This window comes from Diceros bicornis, chromosome 34 (assembly GCF_020826845.1).
Source record: "Diceros bicornis minor isolate mBicDic1 chromosome 34, mDicBic1.mat.cur, whole genome shotgun sequence".
NCBI lineage: Eukaryota > Metazoa > Chordata > Mammalia > Perissodactyla > Rhinocerotidae > Diceros > Diceros bicornis.
The window spans coordinates 33,212,314-33,234,184 of record NC_080773.1 but is presented as its reverse complement, the minus strand read 5'-3'; the positions used below and the strand labels follow the sequence as shown (position 1 = coordinate 33,234,184).

Sequence of the window (21,871 nt, the reverse complement as noted above, 5' to 3'; positions counted from 1 at the left end):
TACATAATATACTGCATGCTACATAATACACTACAGAACCTTCTAGCAGGGGTAGGTGAGCATAACTGAGTTGTTTTTCCATCACTCACGAAAATGCCTCCTTAGTCAATCAATGTTCTCCAAAGTCTTTGATACATAGTAACAATTAACGCCAGAGATGCTCCTACCTCTTTCCATCAGACTCTGCTGAGATGAATAACGGGCCACCCTTTTATCAAACAGGGGACCCTGAGCTCTCCATGGCTCCAGAACTGGCCAGAAGTGGGTAGCTACTGTGTATCTGAGCTAGACAGTATTTTTAATTCCATTTCAAACACGAGGAGACAGAGACAAAGAGAGGCTGGATGGATGATGTTCAAGAGCACATAGGTGGTTAACGGCTAAAATGCGAACACAGGCATATGGCTCCAGTACCCACATTCCTCGCTTTCATACGTGTGTGAAATTAAGGCAGCTCGTGTGTGCATATAATCATCAAGTCCACAAAAACACCTGGAAAAGCCCTTCCGCACACTGGAGGTCTAGTGATGAACCAAAAATAGATGTGGCTACGATTTATGGAGTGTTTAAAAGAAGCCAGGCCTTATTCTAAGAGTTTATACATAGGAAAGCATTTCCCACAGCATAATTATCAGCGATTGTGCCCATTTTTTTATAGATAAGGAATCTGAGTCACTGCGAGTGTAGCCACTTGTTTAAGGTCACAGGTGAGTGTGGCAGGGTGAGTATGCAAATATGCTACCAACAGTCTGGGGTGTGTTGTAGAGACGGCCCAGGTTCCTGATGGGGCTAAGAGGGCGTCTGACCCAGCATGTGCGGTCTGTGAACCGAATCCTAACGGAGGAGCAGGAACGAGATCGCTGGAGAATAGGAGGAGGGTGCACCTCGGGGGAAGTGTGGGGAGTGGGGGGTGTGGACCGCACATGCAAAGGCCGGGAGGCAGGAACATACTGGGCTCCTTCTGTGAGAACTGCAAGGGCTTGTGGGGAGGCAGGAAGAGGCAAGAGGGGCCAGAGACTGAATCGAAAGGCAGACCCCACTTCGGGACAGATCTACCCCGGCCTGGTCTTGGTGGTAAGTGTCCACCTGTGAGATGCAGTAGTAAGACATCTTGCTCCCCTCGCTCCCTCCTGCTCCCTTCTGGGCCCTGCGAGTGCGTTCATACAGCAGTGCCTAATATCAGGATGTCTTACTTCAACTGAGTGGGGAGGGGGCCTTGGCAGGATAAAGCGGGGCCAGGCGGGGGCTGGAGGGGAGAACCCGTGACCAGGGGTGCAGGAGCGTCCAGAGCCGAGGACCCGGGTTGAGGGCGGGGCTGCGGGCTCTCACGGCCGGCCTCCACTTCCTCCTCCTCCCTCCCCTGGGCTGTGGCCTCACCGTCGGGCTGGGAACCGGGAAATTGTTATGTTTAAAGTCCAGCAGGTGGACGGTCCGGGGCTGGGACACCTGGGTCCCTTGGCAGTATCTGAGACATGATCGGCGCTGGCGGGGGCCTCCGGGCCTGGGGGAGCCTGGTGCTGCTGGTAAGTGTCCCCAGCCCCAGGGGAGCAGGGTCACAGGGAGGGTACATGGGGGCACACTCTAGGGTCTGAGGGAAGAGAGAGCTGGGGTCCCTGAAGTGGGGTCCTGAGGGAGTGGGAGCTGATGATTCTGGGGAGGAGGAAGCAGGCTTCTACGTTGGTGGAGATTGTCTGGGAGACTTACACCTGGGCTCTTAGATATTGCTGTGTCTGCTGCAGAGTCAACTCTGCTTTCTGGCAAGACTCAGGTATGCTTACAAAGACCAGGGAGTCCAGGACCCCAGCCTCCTCCCTCAGAGCCAGGAGTCCAGGCCCCCTCCTCCTTCAGACCCAGGGATCCAAGCCTCCAGCCCCTCCTCCCTCAGACCCAGGGATCCAAGCCCCCAGCCCTTCCTCCCTCAGACCCAGGAGTCCAGGCCCCCAGCCCTCCTCCCTCAGACCCAGGGATCCAAGCCCCCAGCCCTCCTACCTCAGACCCAGGGATCCAAGCCCCCAGCCCCTCCTCCCTCAGACCCAGGAGACCGGGCCCCCGGCCCCTCCTCCCTCAGACTCAGGAGTCCAGACCCCCAGCCCTCCTACCTCAGACCCAGGGATCCAAGCCTCCAGCCCCTCCTCCCTTAGACCCAGGAGTCCAGGCCCCCAGCCCTCCTACCTCAGACCCAGGGGTCCAAGCTCCCAGCCCCTCCTCCCTCAGACCCAGGAGACCGGGCCCCCGGCCCCTCCTCCCTCAGACCCAGGAGAACAGATGCCCAGCCTCCTCTCTCAGACCTGGTGTCTGGCTCCTGGTCCCCAGCCTCAGTCTCTTCCCCTGTTCCCAGTTTGTTGATTACGTCCCTGCCTCTAGTCCTCCAAGGCCATATTTCTCGGGAAGTGAAACCATTGAGTTTATCTCCTGGCCTTATCGGTGAAGCCAACCCTGGCTCCTGGGTCCCTGGAGCCCCGCCCCTGCCATGCTCCTCTGCCCTCCCCATCAACACACACACACCCAGAAAAGACTGACGTTAGAGTGACCTTTGTCAGAGCCCAGGCTGGAGGAGGAGACACTGCGTGGTGTCCCTCCTCTCTCTTAGGCAGCAGTGACCCCAGAGATGGGGGGCAAGGACAGAAGGTCGCTGGCTGGCCAGCCCAGCCTTGCAATCTCACCCTGGCCACGGAAGGTGAGGCTCCAAGTCTCATTGTCCCTCTCTGGGCTCTCCCCAGGGCCTGTGCAGCTGGACGGGAGCCAGGGCTGCTGGTGAGTGACCCCTGCTGAGTCCACCGCCCACACGAAGAGGTTGCACTCAACGCCCGCGACCTTCTGAGGGGGGTCTCCATGGAGGGCGCTGTGATCTGTGGCAGGCGCTGATGGGAGCAGTCCTTCCTGGACTCGGGGCAAAGACTGAGGGCGGTGGACGGGACAGTAGTGGTCTGCTCCCCTGCTCTCACCCCACCCTCCTTCCCAATTCTCAGCCCCCACCCGGGTCAGAGACCTGACCATGGAGACTTGGACCAACCACTCCATCATCTTGCATTGGGCGGTCCCTAAGAACCCAAGCCCTCAAAACTATACCTACTGGTCCAGTGGCCTACAGACAGGGACAAAAATGAGACCTGAAACACACAATGACCAGTTACGCAGTGGATGGACTCACTTCGGCGTCCTCATATGAATTTTCTGTATGGACAGGGGACAGAGGCCCCAGGAAGACTGTCGAGGGTTCCACAGGGGAGAAGAACCCATGTCCATTCCCTGCTTTGTTCCCTTTTGTTTTGCATGGAGGAAGGTGGTAGGACATGACTGAGAACCTACTGGAGAAGGTGTCAGCATGTCTGACCCCCCTCTGCCCACAGTGGGGGCTGACATGTCCCTAGGTCTCGTTGGGCCAGACCTTCAGTGAGTCTGCAGGAGAGCCTGGCCACTTCCCAGGGATTGTCCATGGGCCCTCCTGGCTCGCCGTTAGGGGTTGGGAGAGTTTTCTAGACCATCATTTTAGGGGATGTCTCTCCTTAGCAACCAGGGTTGTGTAGGGGGCAAAGGGACGTTCCCTGAGCTCCGGGAGGCATAGGTACTATGGAATATGGACACTTTAACCCTTTGACTCTTTTCCTAGTTCACAAATGTGTCACCGTCTTGAGGATGGAAGCTCAGCTCATCAGCTCTGTCAATTCACGTGGACAACATTCTGCTTTAGACCTCTGTTATCCAATATGGTAGCCACAAGTCACGTGGGGCTATTTAAATTTAAGTTCTTTAGAACTGCATAAAATTGCAGATTCACTTCCACATTTCATGTGCTCGAGAGTTCTGTTGACATTCTCCCGGTGCCCCCTCAGCCTCCCACCGGGCTAGTACCTGCTATATGGAACAGTGGGAGAGCATCTCCACCATCACAGGCATTCTATTGGAAAGTGCTGGTCTAGATCCTTGCTACTCAAAGTATGGTCCATGGGTGGGCAGCACCAGCATCCCTCGAGAGTTGATTGTAAATGCGGAAACTCAGTCTCATCTCGGACCTACTGAGTCAGAACCTACATTTTAACCAGATCCCCAGTGTTATGTATGCACTTTAAAGTTTGAGAAGCCCTAGTATAGACCATACATCCCACATGTCTTGGGCCAGTAGTTGAGGCAGGACTAGGAACTTATTTTGAGGGTTAAAATGCCCACTGGCTGTTTCCTCTGTCTGCTCCCCTGCTGACACTGGATCCTTCTTCCTAATTTCTCAGCCCCCAACCCTGTCAGGGACCTCAGCGTGGAGGCTCAGACCACCAGCTCCATCACCCTGAGGTGGGTGGCGCCCAATGACCCTGACCTTCAGGACTACACCTACTGGATCCAGTGGACTGATGATGGCGACAAGCCTGAGAACACAAGCACAACAGACACGAATGTCACAGTGGATGGACTGAAACCTGGGTCCTTATATGAATTTTCCGTGTGGGTGGAGACGAATGGATCCGTTAGCCCCCAGGAAACTCTCAATGCCACCACAGGTGAGAGGCAGCCACCATTCGTTTTCATTCATTCTTTATTTTTTTGTTTTTAATGGGAAGTGACAGGCAGTGGTGGAGAGTTGAGAGGAGAACATGGCATATTCTGTCACCCCGTGTTCCTTTTGGGTCATGTTGAGCAGGAGATGAAGAAAGAACACCTCCAGGGCCTCCAGGTTCTGAGTTGGGATCAGTCAGGTTGCAGGAATCTCTAGAATGCAGACCATAATAGTAGGAGGTGCAGAGCTGTGTAGGAGGCCAAAGCATGTTCCCTGAGCTCGGGAGGTAGGAGGGCTTAGGTACTATGGACTGTGGACAGTCTGACCCTCTGACTCTTCTAGTTCACAACTGTGTCACAGGCTTGAGGATGGACGCTAGGTCACCAGCTCCATCACTTTGACGTGGACAGCTCCTCTGCTCTAGACCTCCAGTGTCCAGTATGATAGCCACTAGTCACGTGTATCTAGTTACACTTAGGTTCATTAGAGTTGTACAAAATTGCAAATTCAGTTCCACATTTCATGTGTTCAAGAGCTCTGTTGATGTTCTCCCAGTGCCCCCTCAGCCTCCCACTGGGCTAGTCCCTGCTATATGGAACAGTGGGAGAGCATCTCCACCATCACAGACATTCTACTGGAAAGTGCTGGTCTAGATCCTTGCTACTCAAAGTATGGTCCATGGGTGGGCAGCCCCAGCATCCCCGAGAGTTGATTGTAAATGCAGAAACTCAGTCTCATCCAGGACCTACTGAGTCAGAACCTACATTTTAACCAGATCCCCGTGGTATGTATGCACATTAAAGTTTGAGAAGCCCTGGTCTAGACCATACACCCTACATCTCCTGGACCAGTAGTTGAGGCAGGACTAGGAACTTATTTTGAGGGCTAAAATGCCCACTGGCTGTTTCCTCTGTCTGCTCCCCTGCTGACACTGGATCCTTCTTCCTAATTTCTCAGCCCCCAACCCTGTCAGGGACCTCAGCGTGGAGGCTCAGACCACCAGCTCCATCACCCTGAGGTGGGTGGCGCCCAATGACCCTGACCTTCAGGACTACACCTACTGGATCCAGTGGACTGGTGATGGCGGCACACCTGAGAACACAAGCACAGCAGACACGAATGTCACAGTGGATGGACTGAAACCTGGGTCCTTGTACGAGTTTTCTGTGTGGGTGGAAACGAATGGAGTCCTTAGCTCCCAGGAGACTCTCAGTGCCGCCACAGGTGAGAGGCAGCCACCACTAGTTTTCATTCTTTCTTTCTTTCTTTGAACATGACATATTCTGTCACCCAGTCTTCCTTTTGGGTCACATTGAGCAGGAGGTGAAGAAAGAACATCTACGAGGTCTCCATGTTCTGAGTTGGGATCCGTTAGGTTCTAGGAATCTATAGAATGCAGACCATAATAGTAAGGGTATCTTTCCTTAGCAACCAGGGCTGTGTAGGAGGCCAAAGCACGTTCCCTGAGCTCTGGGGCTTTAGGAATGTGGACATTCTGACCCTCTGACTCTTCTAGTTCACACTGTGTCACTGGCTTGAGGATGGACGCTAGACTACCAGCTCCATCACTTTAACATGGACAGCTCCTCTGCTCTAGACCTCCAGTGTCCACTACGATAGCCTCTAGTCATGTGTGCCTATTTAAATTTAAGTTCTTTAGAACTGCATAAAATTACATGTTCAGTTCCAGATTTCATGTGCTCAAGAGCTCTGTTGACGTTCTCCCAGAGCCCCCTCAGCCTCCCACTGGGCTAGAACCTGCTATACGGAACAGTGGGAGAGCATCTCCACCACCACAGACGTTCTATTGGAAAGTGCTGGTCTAGATCCTTGCTACTCAAAGTATGGTCCATGGGTGGGCAGCACCAGCATCCCCCAAAGGTTGATAGTAAAGGCAGAATCTCAGTCTCATCCCGGACCTACTGAGTCAGAACCTACATTTTAACTAGATCCCCGTGGTATGTATGCACATTAAAGTTTGAGAAGCCCTGGTCTAGACCATACACCCTACATCTCCTGGACCAGTAGTTGAGGCAAGACTAGGAACTTATTTCGAGGGCTTTTAGTCCCCACTAGCTGTTTCCTCTGTCTGCTCCCCTGCTGACACTGGATCCTTCTTCCTAATTTCTCAGCCCCCAACCCTGTCAGGGACCTGAGTGTGGAGGCTCAGACCACCAGCTCCATCACCCTGAGGTGGGTGGTGCCCGATGACCCTGACCCTCAGGACTACACCTACTGGGTCCAGTGGACTGGGGATGGCGACACACCTGAGAACACAAGCACAGCAGACACGAATGTCACAGTGGATGGACTGAAACCTGGGTCCTTGTATGAATTTTCCGTGTGGGTGGAGACGAATGGAGTCCTTAGCTCCTGGGAGACTCTCAATGCCACCACAGGTGAGAGGCAGCCACCACTAGTTTTCTTTCTATATTCGTTTATCACAGGAGATGATAGGCGATGGTGGAGAGTTGACAGGAAAACAGCATATTCTGTCACCCAGTGAACTTTTTGGGTCACCTTGAGTAGGAAGGAGGTGAAGAAAGAACATCTCCGGGGCCTCCAGATTCTGAGCTGGGATCAGTCAGGGTCTAGGGATCTCTAGAATGCAGACCGTAATAGTAGGAGGTGTGTCTCCTTAGCAAACAGAGCTGTGTCGGGGGCCAAAGCATGTTCCCTGAGCTCCGGGGGTGGGGGGGCTTAAGTATTGTGGACTGTGGACAGTCTGACCCTCTGACTCTTCTAGTTCACAACTGTGTCACAATCTTGAGGATGGACGCTAGGTCACCAGCTCCATCACTTTGACGTGGACAGCTCCTCTGCTCTAGACCTCCAGTGTCCAGTATGATAGCCGCTAGTCAGGTGTATCTAGTTACACTTAGGTTCATTAGAATTGTATAAAATTGCAAATTCAGTTCCACATTTCATGTGCTCAAGAGCTCTGTTGACGTTCTCTCAGTGCCCCCTCAGCCTCCCACTGGGCTAGTCCCTGCTATATGGAACAGTGGGAGAGCATCTCCACCATCACAGACATTCTATTGGAAAGTGCTGGTCTAGAGCCTTGCTACTCAAAGTATAGTCCATGGGTGGGCAGCACCAGCATCCCTCGAGAGTTGATTGTAAATGCGGAAACTCAGTCTCATCTCGGACCTACAGGATCAGAACCTTCATTTTAACCAGATCCTCAGGGTTATGTATGCACATTAAAGTTTGAGAAGCCCTAGTATAGACCATACACTCTACATCTTCTGGACCGGTAGTTGAGGCAGGACTAGGAACTTATTTTGCGGGCTAAAAGTGCCCACTGGCTGTTTCCTCTGTCTGCTCCCCTGCTGACACTGGATCCTTCTTCCTAATTTCTCAGCCCCCAACCCTGTCAGGGACCTGAGTGTGGAGGCTCAGACCACCAGCTCCATCACCCTGAGGTGGGTGGCGCCCGATGACCCTGACCTTCAGGACTACACCTACTGGATCCAGTGGACTGGTGATGGCGGCACACCTGAGAACACAAGCACAGCAGACACGAATGTCACAGTGGATGGACTGAAACCTGGGTCCCTGTATGAATTTTCCGTGTGGGTGGAGAAGAACGGAGTCTATAGCTCCTGGGAGGCTCTCAATGCCACCACAGGTGAGAGGCAGCCACTATTTGTTTTCTTTCTATTTTTCTTTTTTTTATGGGAGGTGATAGGTGGTGGTGGACAGTTGATGGGAGAGCATGGCATATTCTCTCGTCCAGTGTCTCTTTGGATCACGTTGAGCAGGAGATGAAGACAGAACATCTACGGGGCCTCCGGGTTCTGAGTTGGGACCAGTCAGGTTGTAGGAATCTCTAGAATGCAGACCATAATAGTAAGGGTGTCTCTCCTTAGCAACCAGAGCTGTGTAGGGGGCCAAAGCATGTTCCCTGAGCTCTGGGGGCACTTAAGAATGTGGACACTCTGACCCTCTGACTCTTCTAGTTCACAACTGTGTCACAACCTTGAGGATGGACGCTAGGTCACCAGCTCCATCACTTTGACGTGGACAGCTTCTCTGCTCTAGACCTCCAGTGTCCAGTATGATAGCCACTAGTCACGTGTATCTAGTTAAACTTAGGTTCATTAGAATTGTATAAAATTGCAAATTCAGTTCCACACTTCACGTGCTCAAGAGCTCTGTTGACGTTCTCTCAGTGCCCCCTCAGCCTCCCACTGGGCTAGTACCTGCTATATGGAACAGTGGGAGAGCATCTCCACCATCACAGACATTCTATTGGAAAGTGCTGGTCTAGATCCTTGCTACTCAAAGTATGGTCCATGGGTGGGCAGCCCCAGCATCCCTCGAGAGTTGATTGTAAATGCGGAAACTCAGTCTCATCCCAGACCTACAGGATCAGAACCTGCATTTTAACCAGATCCCCAGTGTTATGTATGCACATTAAAGTTTGAGAAGCCCTGGTCTAGACCATACACCCTACATCTCCTGGACCAGTAGTTGAGGCCGGACTAGGAACTTATTTTGAGGGCTAAAAGTCCCCACTGGCTGTTTCTTCTATCTGCTCCCCTGCTGACACTGGATCCTTCTTCCTAATTTCTCAGCCCCCAATCCTGTCAGGGACCTGAGTGTGGAGGCTCAGACCACCAGCTCCATCACCCTGAGGTGGGTGGTGCCCGATGACTTTGACCCTCAGGACTACACCTACTGGGTCCAGTGGACTGGTGATGGCGACACACCTGAGAACACAAGCACAGCAGACACGAATGTCACAGTGGATGGACTGAAACCTGGGTCCTTGTACGAATTTTCCGTGTGGGTAGAGACGAATGGAGTCCTTAGCTCCCAGGAGGCTCTCAGTGCCACCTCAGGTGAGAGGCAGCCACCATTTGTTTTTCTTTCTATTTTTTTTAATGGGTGATGATAGGTGGTAGTGGAGAGTTGACAGGAGAACATGGCATATTCTGTCACCCAGTGAACCTTTTGGGTCATGTTGAGTAGGAGATGAAGGAAGAACATCTACAGGGCCTCCAGGTTATGAATTGGGATCAGTCAGGGTCTAGGACTCTCTAGAATGTAGACCTTAATAGTAGGAGGTGTCTCTCCTTAATGACCAGGGCTGGGTAGGGGGCCAACTTATGTTCCCTGAGCTCTGGGGGCACTTAGGAATGTGGAGACTCTGACCCTCTGACTCTTCTAGTTCACAACTGTGTCACAGTTTTGCTTTTTTTTTTTGTGAGGAAGATAAGCCCTGAGCTAACATCCATGCCAATCCTCCTCTTTTTGCTGAGGGAGACTGGCCCTGGGCTAACATCCGTGCCCATCTTCCTCTAGTTTATATGGGACGCTGCCACAGCATGGCCTGACAAGCAGTGCATCGGTGCACCCCAGGGATCCGAATCTGGGCCGCCAGCAGCGGAGCGCACGCACTTAACCACTACGCCACGGGGCCAGCCCCTGTGTCACAGTTTTGAGGATGGACGCTAGACCACCAGCTCCATCACTTTGACATGGACAGCTCCTCTGGTCTAGACCTCCAGTGTCCAGTATGATAGCCACTAGTCACGTGTGGCTATTTAAATATAAGCTTATTATAATTACATAAAATTACAAATTCAGTTCCATATCTCTTGTCCTCAAGGCCTCGGTTGAGAAGCTTCCAGTTCCATATGAGAATCCCACAGGGCTAGCGCTTGCTATATTGGACAATGAAAGAGGATTTCCATCTTCACAGAAATTCTGTTGGAAAGCACTGATCTAGATCCTTGCTACTCAAAGTATGGTCCATGGGTGGGCAGCACCAGCATCTCTCGAGAACTCACTGTAAATGCAGAATCTCAGTCCCATCCCAGACTCATTAGGTCAGAACTTGCATTTTCACTACACCCCGAGTTATATGCACGGAAAATAAGTTTGAAACGCACTAGTCTAGACCATGCAGCTTAGCTGTGAGTGGGGGAGATGAGCAGGCTCAGATATGAGGGTTCTTGAGGATCCAGCTTCTTGAGGCGCTATCTTCACTTCTCAGCTCCCAGTGAAGTCATGGATCTACAGATTGAAACTCAGACCAACAACTCAATCACTCTGTCATGGAAGGCCCCCGCGGACCCCTACTCTCATCTCTACATGTACTGGGTCCAGTGGGCCAGTGAGGGACATCCTCAGAGGGAGCGAGATCTCCGAGGACTTCAGACCAACCAGACAGGCAGTACCAATGAGACCAGGTATGAAGTGGAGACCCTGGAGCCCGGGACTCTGTACACCTTCAGCGTGTGGGCAGAGAGGAACAATGTAGCCAGTTCCAAACAGAGCCTCCATGCATCCACAGGTGAGATGGGCCTCCTTTTACCTGGTGAGGGGTGTAGGTCAGACCTTGGGGGCAAGGAGGGGTGAGTGGACTACAAATCCCATTAGGCCATGGGGGGTCATGACATAATAAGCTGCAGTGATACAGAGAGTCCAAGGGCTCATGGGAGTTGCAGTTTGAGGTGACCTGTTGTGTGTCCGTTTGAGGACAATGGGAAATGAGGAATGAAGAGGTATTTTGGTTTGGGGGAAGGAAAGGATGGACGAGTTCTCAAAGAATTGGTGTCACTGATGGTGAACTGGGGGAGGGATGGAAAGCCATCTTGGAGGGCTCCTGCTGATTCCTCTTGTTCCCTCCTCCCAGCCCCGGACCCTGTCACCATCACTTCCTGCATTAGCACCTCTGGGGGCTATGGGGTCATCCTGACCTGGTCCTGCCCCCCAGGAGGCTACGAGGCCTTTGAGTGGCAGGTGGGTAGACAGCAGGGCTCCCAAGACAATTCTTCCTGTGAGACGGGCGTATCCGTGTTGGGTCTCCAGCCGGCTTGGTCCTACACAGCCACCGTTACGACCATCTGGGATGGAATGAGGGCCCCGTCTACCCCCAGGACTTGCAACACCGAGAAAGCAGGTGAGCAGAGCCCCACGGGGACAGAGAGCTTTGAAGAAAGTCTCTCTAGACCTCATCAGGCTCTGTTGTGAGGGACTGTCATGAACCCACGGGGGCCTTTTTGTTTGTTTGTGTTTTGTTTCCTGCCGTTTTAAAACAGTATTATTGAGACAGAATTCATATAACATACAGTTCACCCACTTAAAGTACAATTCAATGGCTTCTAGTATATTCTCTGTATTGTGCAACTATCATCACTATCAATTTTAGAATATTTTCATTATTCCATAAAAAAATCTTGCCCTTTAACCATCACCCCTTAATTTTTCCCCAGTTCCCTACCAACTATCCATTGGCAATCTCTAATCTACCTACTGTCTCTATAGATTTACCTGTTTTGGATGTTTACTAAAAATACAATCGTACAATGTGTGGTCCTCTGTGACTGGCTTCTCTCACTATCAGGTTTTGAAGGTTCATCTGTTTGTGGTGTGTATTAGTGCTTCATTACTTTTTCTTGCGAAATAATATTCCATTGTATGGATAGACCACATTTTGATTATCCGTTCATCCGATGATGGATCAGTTTGGTGGTTTCCATTTTTTGGCTATTATGAGTAATGCTACTATGAACATTCATGTACATGTTTTTGTGTGGATGTATGTCTTCATTTCTCTTGGGTATGTACCCAGGAGTGGAATTGCTAGGTCATATGGTAACTCTACGTTTAACCATTTGAAGAACTGCCAAATTTTTTTCCACCATGGCTGCACCATTTTTTACTCATCAGTATTTGAAGAAGTTCAAACGTCATGCTCAGGAAATCTTTGGTCATGTACCATTGACTGTGGAGGCCCAGGGCCTCCCTGGGCCACATCAGTCACTTCCCGGGAATCAGAGCCTCTTATAAGTTTGGGTCTCTCCTCTGGAGAGAGACTGCAGGTTGGTGAAATGATAAATGGATGATACTCCAAACGGGGCTTGGGTGGATCCCACTGTCCAGGAGTGTCCCTTGCTTAGCAAAAAGTGTCTCTGAGAGCACAGATCCTCTTGGATCTTGGGCTGGATCACTCTTTGTGGCAGGGGACTTTCCTGTGCATTGTAGAATGTCGAGCAGCATCCGTGGGCTCCACCCATTAGAGGCCGGTGGCAACACCACCCTAGTTGTGACAACCAAAAACCTCTCCAGACATTGCCCGATGTCACCAGGGGGCAAAATCACCCTTGCTGAGAACCACTAGTCTAGGTCAAGGAGGGGGAAAATTATTCTTCAGCAACCAGGTCACCTGAGGAATGATGTCTTCGGACCAGGCTTCTTGGGAACCAAGAGTCTGAGAGGAAAGGTTGGGTGGGAGGTGGGGCTTTATCCAGAAGATTTCTCCTTCCCATTCTCTGCCCCAGCATCCACGCTGCAGGCCCTCTGATCACAGTCTGAGCAAGGACAGACCTAGGAGAGACAGGACACCGGACATAAGACCAGGGCTCTAACGCTCCCCATGCATCCTCCCCCAGGGGTCATTGCCGGAGTCGTTGTCAGTGTCCTCCTGCTTCTCGTCATGGTGGTCCTGGTGGTTTTCTTCCTGAAGAAGAGGTAAGACTTGGTGCAGGACTCACCAGCCACCTGGAGGGTGGGGGCTGGGGGAAGGGTGAGGATTCCTGGATCCAGCCTCACTCCCTGAGCCTTTCATCCCAATGTCCTTTTCCCAGGCGTAAGAAGAGTGAGAAGAAATCAGCACCCATGGATCGAGTCTACAGGTGAGAAGGAGGTTTTGTGGAGCATCCAAAAGAGTCACTCTCAGGTCAAATCAAGGGGTATTTTCTGGTCATTGGATAGGTTAGAGGGCGGGGTCAGTGAATCCACTCACACAAGTCTAATGATCTCTGTGACAGCGATCATCTTCTATGTGTCAGGCACTGTTCTAGGTACTGAGGAAACAGTGAGTTAAGCAAAGATTCCTGCCTTCATGGAGCATACATTCTAGCACAAGAGGACATTAATAAACAGGATAATAAAGAATGTGACGCTTACTTGGAGACAAACAAAGCAAGAGGTGGGGACAGGAAGGGTAGAGAAATATTCTAGAGAGGGTGTCCAGGAAAAGCCTTCCTAAGGTGATGACTAAGAAGAAGTCATTCGAGCATAGACTTGAAGCAAGTGAGGGGAGGAGCCATGTGCACATCTGGGGAAAAGGCATTTCCAGGCAGAGGGACCAGCAGGTGCAAAGGCCCTGAGGCAGGAGCCTGAATGAAGGGGAAGGTAGAAGGTAGTAGGAAATGAGGTCAGAGAGGTATCTTGTGGGGCCAGTTCAGGTAGTTCCTTGTAGATGAAAGTAAGGACTTTGGTTTTATTCAGAGATAGGAGTTTTGGGAGGGTTTTGAATAGACCAGTGACACAATCTCACATATTTAAGAAGCAGAGGCAAAAGCAAGGAGACAGAAGAAGAAGGTTGTAATAACCCAAACAAGGGGTGATGGGTCTTGAACCAGCAAATGGTTAGAGGTAGTCAGATTCAAGATATAGTCTGAGTGTTTAAACAACAGATCTGCTTAAAGGATGGATGTGTGGTATGAGATTCAGAGAGGGCTCAAGTGTGACTCCAAGGAATTTAGCCTGAGCACCAGGGAGACTGGGATCACCATTGCTTGAGATGAAATGACTATGGATGAGCAGCTTGGGGGTATCAGGTATCAGGAGCTCACCTGTGGACACATTTTGAGATGTTTGTTGGACATGCAAGTGGAGACGATGAATGGGCAGTTGGATCGACAGCTCAATGGTTCCATTGTGCAAATGTCTTCATCACTCTGAATCCTCTTTAGATTGGGTCAATAATGTCAAATCTCTATGTTTGAACGACCCCCAGGGATTGATAGAGGAGAGATGGGACAAGGAAAGGAGGGAAGTTGGGAGACTAGCTGTGATGGCCTGGGTGCAAAAGAATGAGGTGTAACCTGAGGCGGTGGCTATCAGAAGCAGATGCATGAGGTAGAATAAATACAGGTGTGGGGGAAGGTGATGTCCAGTTTCTTCTTTGCCGTGGAATCTGTCCTGGCCCCCATCCCACCCCAATAAAGTTGGCCTCTCCCTACCTTATCCTGTGCCCATCCGTCTTATATGGCATCTGCGACAAATACTGTGTTCACTGGATTCCAAGTCTGGCCCTGTCTATACGTTGAGCATTTTGCCATCCTCAACTTCAACGTGTATGTTCGGATGTCCCGGTGATAACCCTCCAGGACATCCAGGTGGAGATTCCAGGAGGCAGGTGGGAAAATGGATCTGAAGCTTGGGAGAGTGAGAAATAGGAACTGGAGATAGAAATTCAGAAATCGCAGACGTATAGATTGAAAGTGAAGCTATGAAGGTGGACAAACCCCATAAGAAGTGTGTGTCCTGTGAGAAAAGGGGCTTGAGGATGGACTCCCAGGAACATCCACCTTTTAGGATGAACGGAGGAGGAGGAGAGATGGAGCAGCAGTGGCCAGAGGGGTGGTGGTGGTGCAAAGCAGGCGATCATGGATCCAGAGAGAAGGAAGGAGCAGCGCAGGGTGTGGAATGTGAGTCACGTGAAGGATGGACTGAGAGGTGGCCTTTGAAATGAGAGATGAGGAGGCCAGTGAGATAAGGGGACTTTGGAAAAAGACATCCCCCTGGGCAGTAGTGTAGACACCAGGCCACCTTGAAGGGCAAAAAGGGAGCGGAGGAAACTGGTCCTCGTGAGAAGTTTGAATGTGAAGGGATGTTTTAGTAGGTTTTATCATCCTTTAGTTATAAGCCAACGGATCAGGAGACAACTGCCATTGAAAAGATAGTTTATTATACATCACGCAGGGCCACATGGGAAGCACCAGGGCTGGTCGGGAGGCAGAGGGAGGCGGAAGAGACCTAGCAAGAGCCTTTATTGTGGTTTCTGCAGGAAGGAATGGGCGATGCAAGGCAAGCAGTCTTAGTCTGAATGACTTCAGTGGGCTCTGGGCCCTAGGGGTTGTCCCTGTGGTTTTCTGATACCTGCCCTGTGGGGATGAGGGCAGGTGGGTGGGTAGTGGACCAGAGTGTGAGATCCCCATAGAGGAGGTGGTGAGGATGTGAATTTAATCAACTGATCAGGAAGGGGAACTGACTGGCTTCTAGCTAGGGCTTCAAAACTGTGTCAAGACAGTGTTCATAAGACTACAGTCCATCAGGAAGGGACAGGAAGAGCTGCAGCAGGAGCTTCATGGGGTCAAAAAAAATTTTTTTAATATAGAAGATGGAGTAGCTAAAGGGAAAGAGAGGGTAGAGATACAGATGCAAGCGAAGAACCGATGGCTTGAGAAGATGGGAGTGAATTGGAGCCCAGGAGAAGGGGAGTGGCCCTAAATGGGAGAAGAAACACCATTTTTTTTTTAACTAAAAACAATTTACTTGTGGTAAAATATACATAACATAAAATTTACCATCATAACCATTTTTAAGCGTGCAGTTCAGTAGAGTTAAGTACATTCACATTGTTGTACAACCATCACCATCGAGCCACAGGACTCTTCATCTTGCAAAACTGAAACCCTGTCCCCATTAAACACTCACTTCACATTCCCCCTCCTCCCAGCCCCTGGCACCCACCCTTCTACTTTCTGTCTCTATGAATTTGACTCCTCTAGGGACTTTATATAAGTGGAATCATATAGTGTTTGTCTTTTTGTGACCAGTTTATTTCACTTGGTGTAATGTTCTTCAGGTTCATCCATGTTGTAGCATGTGTCAGAACTTCCTTCCTCTTTAAGGCTGAATAAAGCCGTGAATTGCATGGATGGACCACATTTTGCTTATCCATTTATCTATCGATGGACACTTAGGTTGCTAACACCTTTTGGCTGTTGTAAATAATGCTGTTATGAAATGAGTGTACAAATATCTCTTTGAGACCCTGCTTTCAATTGTTTTGGGTATATACCCAGGAGTGGAATTAATGAATCAAAGACAGCTTTTTTGTGTGTGTGTGAGGAAGACTAGCCCTGAGCTAACACCTGTTGCCAATTCTCCTCTTTTTGCTGAGGAAGATTGGCCCTGGGCTAACATCCTTGTCCATCTTCCTCTACTTGATATGTGGGACGCCTGCCACAGCATGGCTTGACAAGTGGTGTCTAGGTCCAGCCCAGGATGCGAACCTGTGAACCCTGGGCTGCCGAAGTGGAGCACGTGATCTTCACCACTACGGCCACTGGGCCAGCCCCCCAAAATACCTTTTTTGATCCAGCAATTCCACTTCTGAGTATTTATCTGAAGGAAACCAAACCACTATCTTGAAAAGATATCTGCATTCCCATGTTCATTCTAGCATTATTCACAATAGCCAGGACTTGGAAACCATCTAAGCGTCCACTGATGGACGACTGGATAACGCAGATGTGGTATGTCTATACAATGGAATATTACTCAGCCATGAAGAAGAATGAAATCTTGCAAATTGCAACAACATGGATGGACCTTGAGGGCATTATGCTAAGTGAAATAAGTCAGATGGAGAAAGACAAATGCTGTATGATCTCACTTATATGTGGAATCTAAAAAAAAACCCAAACAAACCAAGCTTATAGATACAGAGAACAGATTGGTGATTGCCAGAGGCAGAGGCTGGAATGGGTGAAAGGGGTCAAAAGGTACAAACTTCCGGTTATAAGACAAATAAGTTCTGGGGACATAAAAAACAAACAACAACAAAACACCTTTTCTTTTATCCCAAGAGAACAGGATTAAAGAAGGTTAAATTCTTTGCGGCCCCCCCCCCCCACAGCTTTGCAGGGCACATTCTGGCAGAAGACTTTGCTGACCACGTCAGGGAAAATGAGAAGGACAGCAATTGTGGCTTCGCAAATGAGTACCAGGTGGGGTGGAAGGAAGGAGGCTGAGCTGAGCCCCACGTGCCCACCCCGGACCTCTCACACCTTCAGGAGTCAACAGAGTCAGTGACACACGCTTTGTTGGCTCAGACAGAAATTCTCAGGCACGATTATCTTTTCAACTCATTGAAATCTTACACTAAAGACAGGTCCTTGGGTCAGTCCCAAAGAAACACCTATGTTTTCCTCTGTCACCTTCTCTCCCATTGACCTCTCCAGTCCCCATCATCCCCCTAGTCCTTCCAAATGCCCCACGGGGATGGTGGCACAGAATTCCAGGGTGTGAGAGTAAACGGGGTGGTGCTGAAGACAGCAGAGGGAGCAGCGGGGGTGTCCTGGGGGGAAGGTGGAGAAATTCCAATGCCCATGCACCTCTCCTCTGCCTCTGCCCCCAGCAATTGGTCCTGGAGGGCTACAACCAGCCTCAGATGGTGGCCTCAGCTCCGGAAAACAGCTCCAAGAATCGTTATAGAAATGTGCTGCCCTGTAAGTCTCAAGCCTCTACAACTTTGTCCCCAATTGTGACTTTGTCAAACCCCCATCCCTGGTCCCCATCCCTTATCCCCCTGTGGGAGACAAAGCTCCTGCCTCTGGTGAGGGGACAGCCCCTTGACCCTCTCCTCCCAGCTGAGGTCCCTCCGTCTCTCTCTGAGCTCCCAGTGTCTGTCGGCACCTTGGCATGACTTTCTGTCCTTGGGTCTCGGTCTCGTCTCCATGCCTCTCTGAGTCTCTTGGTCTCTCTCGCCTCTCTCTGCATCACTAATGCTGGCCTATCCCCTAGATGACTGGTCCCGTGTGCCCCTGGCATCACTCCACGAGAAGCCAGGCTCCGACTACATCAATGCCAGCTTCATACCTGTAAGGTTGCGGTTGGGAGCTGGGAGGATGCTGAGTGAGCCTGAGAAGATAAGGGCCAGGGGGGTCAGGACTGGCCTGTTTTTCTCCACCAGGGTCTCTGTGATCCCCAGGAGTTCATTGCAGCCCAGGGCCCCCTGCCCCAGACCGTGGCTGACTTCTGGCGCCTGGTGTGGGAACAGCAGAGCCACACCTTGGTCATGCTGACCAACTGTGTGGAGTCCGGCCGGGTGAGAGGAGACCTGGGTCCTGGGTGCTGCCCCTTGAGCTCCAACCTGTGACCCTGCCCCGGACACTGATCCTGGTGTAGACCTTGACCCAGACCTCACTCATTCCCTCCATTATGACTCCAGCCACCTCCATCTCCCCCAGTCCATCCATTGGTCCATATATGGGGTGAAGCTGATCCCAATGACCTTGAGAAGAAGGGGTGCTCCTGGCTGGGATGAATTGACCCCTGGCTGCCCGTGGGTCTTGCCTCATTGCCAAGGCAGGAGACATTCCCCAGCACTGAATATAAGATCCACAATGCAGAGGGGCATCAGGGGAGGTTCTCCAGGGCCTCCTGTTCTCTGACCCGCCAGTCCTCCCCCAGGTGAAGTGTGAGCATTATTGGCCCCTAGACGCCCAGCCCTGCACCCATGGGAACCTACAAGTGACCCTGGTGGGTGAGCAGGTGATGGAGAACTGGACGGTACGAGACCTGAAGCTTTGGCATGTAAGTCCTGCCCCCGCATCAGCCCTGTCCGGGCCCTCAATTCCTCCCCATGACATTCCAGGCAGCCCCCTCCCCAGAACTTCCAAGGAAGTCTAACCTTCCGTCACTCCCCCAAGGGACCACAGTGCGCCCCAGGGATGCCCCAGTCAGAACCCAGCCCCCGGTCCTCAGCTCTCCCTCGCCCAGCCCCCTCTCCCCCTCGGTCTAGATACAGGAGCAGAAGACTCTGTTCGTGCGTCAATTCCACTACATGGCCTGGCCAGACCACGGCGTCCCCCACTCCCCAGACCCCTTGCTGGCTTTCTGGAAGATGCTCCGGCAGTGGCTGGACCAGACTCGGGGGGAAGGCCCCCCCATCGTGCACTGCAGGTGAGGACCCTCTCCCTGTGAGAGAACCACCCCCTCGGGACTCAGGAAACGGGGTTGTCTGGGTCTTCGGGAACTTGTAGAGGAAGGAGACAGAAGAGAGGAGAAGGAGATGGAGGAGATGGAGGCAGAAGGTAAGTGGGTAGTGATGCAGACTAAGAAGAGAATGAGGATAAGGGTGGAAAGATGGAGAAGAGAGAGGACAAGGTCGAGGAGGAGATGGTACGAGTGAGGAGCAACAGAAGGGAGGAAGGGGAGAAGAGCAGGAGGGGGAGCAGACAAAGGTTTTGAGAAACATTTCAAACACCTCTTGGGCTCCTGTGCTGGGCCTCACCCATCAATTGTTCTCCTGATAATTACGCTGAAGTCTCCGTAGATGAGATTTCACTAACTGCACGTAGGAGGGGGATGGGAAGGGGCTTGCTCCCGAGTGACAGACAGCCTCTGAAATGCGGGCCCTGGTTTCGGTGAGACTTGACACTTAGGGAACACGGATGTGTGTCAGTTCTGAGTTCAAGGCCAGTAGTAAGTGGCTGAGTGGATGTCCATGGTGGTGCTCTTCACCTCTCTGCTGAACTGCGTCCTAACACCTGCCCTGTCCCCAGATAGTACCCTCTGGAGGTGTCCCCAGCAGAATGTCGTCCCTTCCCCCAAGTGCAGAAGGGAGTCTTGCATATAGTGGTTAAGACGATTAGCTTGAACCATAGAAAGGAATGAAGCACCCATTCATGCGACGACGTGGATGCTGGAAAACAGTATGCTGAGTGAAAGGAGCCAGACACGTCAGGCCACATAGCGTACGATTCCGTGTACATGAAATGTCCACAATTGGCAAATCCACAGAGCCAGAAAACAGACTGGTGGTTGCCAGGGGCTGGGGAGAGCGGAGAATGGGGAGTGACTGATAATGGGTATGGGGTCTCCTTTCGGGGAGATGAAAGTGTTTGAGAACTAATTAGAGGTGGTGGTTGCACAACATTGTAAATGTACTAAATGCCACTGAATTGTTCACGTTGAAATGGTTAATTTGGTGGCCGGCCCTGTGGTGTGCTGGTTAAGTTCGGCGTGCTCCACTTCTGCAGCCTGGGCTCACAGGTTTGGATCCCGGGCACGGACCTACACCGCTCGTCAGCCATGCTGTGGCAGCGACCCACGTACAAAAAAATAGAGGGAGATGGGCACAGATGTTAGCTCGGGGCTAATCTTCCTCAAGCAAAAAGAGGAGGATTGGCAACAGATGTTTGCTCAGGGCGAATCTTCCTCAGCAAAAAAACAAAAAACGAAAAAAGGTTCATTTTATGTTTAAACATTTTTTTAAATTATCGGCTTGGGAATTCATCTTCTGGTGTGTGAACCCCAGCTCTGTCACTTATGAGCCGAGTGACCTGGGACAAGCGACTTCACCTCGCTCAGCCTCAATTTCCCGATCTGTGAAACGGGCATGCAAATAGTTCTCGCTTCTCAGGCGTGGGAGGAGTGAAAAGGCACCTACTGCACTTGGGACAGGGCCTAGCGGATGGAAAGAACTCAGGGCAGAGTCCTATGTAATTACTTTCCTCTTAATTAATAACCCCCACTTACACTGTATCCCTCAGAATAGTGTCTTGCTGAATAATACCCCGACCCCTGGGTGCTCCCCAAACAGATCCCTCCAATCTGCCAAGACTCCCCCTCCCGTGGTCTGACCCCTTCTTGTCCCTGCCTAGTGCTGGCGTGGGCCGCACGGGCACCCTCATCGCCCTGGACGTCCTGCTGCGGCAGCTGGAGCGTGAGGGCCTCGTGGGGCCCTTCAGCTACGTGAAGAAGATGAGGGAAAGCCGGCCGCTGATGGTGCAGACTGAGGTGATGGGGTTCCTGAGGGGCACAGGGCGGGTCGGGGGGGCCTGGAGGAAGGCAGGCCAAGACTCAGGAGGGCACCCCTCACCCCCTCGTGCCCCCTCCCAGGCCCAGTACGTGTTCCTGCACCAGTGCATCCTGCGGTCTCTCCAGATGCCACCCCCAGTCCTGGCCGAGAAGGAAGCCACATACCAGAATCTGCTCTACGAGAATGTGGCCGCCATCCAGGCCCAGCAGCAGGAGGCCTAAGCTGTGGGAGAGCTGAGACCCCAGCCCAGCTAGACTCAAACTCTGCATCCCTACTTCAGCCCAGATTCCTGGACCCCTGGGAGAGCAGAGGGCTGGGGTCGCAGACTCCTGGGTCCTGCAGGAGGAGAGGGCTGGCAGCCTAAACTGTTTTCCTAGGGGGGAGAGGTCAGGTGGCGGCCAGGATCCTGGATTCCTGGTTCCTTGAAGGAGGGGAGGGATGGGAGGTAGGATTTCCTCGTTCTGTGAGGGAGGAGGACACTGGAGGCCCGGGCTGCGGGGTCTCAAGGAAACAAGCTGGATTCTGAGGAAGCAAAGAATTAGGGTCTGAATTCTGCCTACCCAAGGAGCAAGGACAGGCAGGATCCTGCCCATCTTTTACTCCAGAAGCCAAATCAGTCTTCTAGGATCTGAGGTTTCCCTGCACCTCACTGCCTGTATATATATATTCTCTTCTATCCCATAATTTATTAAATCACTATTTTCTCCCAAGATGCTTGCCCCTGTGGATTTCTGGGTCTGGAAATAATACTGGGGTAGGGGTGCAGGTGGGTTCCTAATGTCTAGGTCCTGAGGCAAACGTCCTAG

General features: G+C 51.6%; 1 protein-coding gene across 1 annotated transcript; it reads left to right on the top strand.

Annotated features, from left to right (window-relative positions):
* The first annotated feature begins 1,400 nt into the window (after positions 1 to 1,400).
* On the top strand, positions 1,401 to 21,490 carry PTPRH (protein tyrosine phosphatase receptor type H). Its single transcript, XM_058530298.1, has 18 exons — positions 1,401 to 1,523; positions 2,721 to 2,754; positions 4,227 to 4,493; positions 6,622 to 6,888; positions 7,854 to 8,120; positions 9,070 to 9,336; positions 10,494 to 10,793; positions 11,136 to 11,402; positions 12,895 to 12,973; positions 13,090 to 13,137; positions 17,157 to 17,247; positions 17,658 to 17,748; positions 18,044 to 18,120; positions 18,213 to 18,347; positions 18,713 to 18,835; positions 19,044 to 19,204; positions 20,908 to 21,043; positions 21,146 to 21,490. The coding sequence occupies exons 1-18, from the start codon at positions 1,473 to 1,475 to the stop codon at positions 21,284 to 21,286; spliced, it is 2,802 nt and encodes a 933-aa protein (XP_058386281.1). The 5' UTR covers positions 1,401 to 1,472; the 3' UTR covers positions 21,287 to 21,490.
* The last annotated feature ends 381 nt before the right edge of the window (positions 21,491 to 21,871 follow it).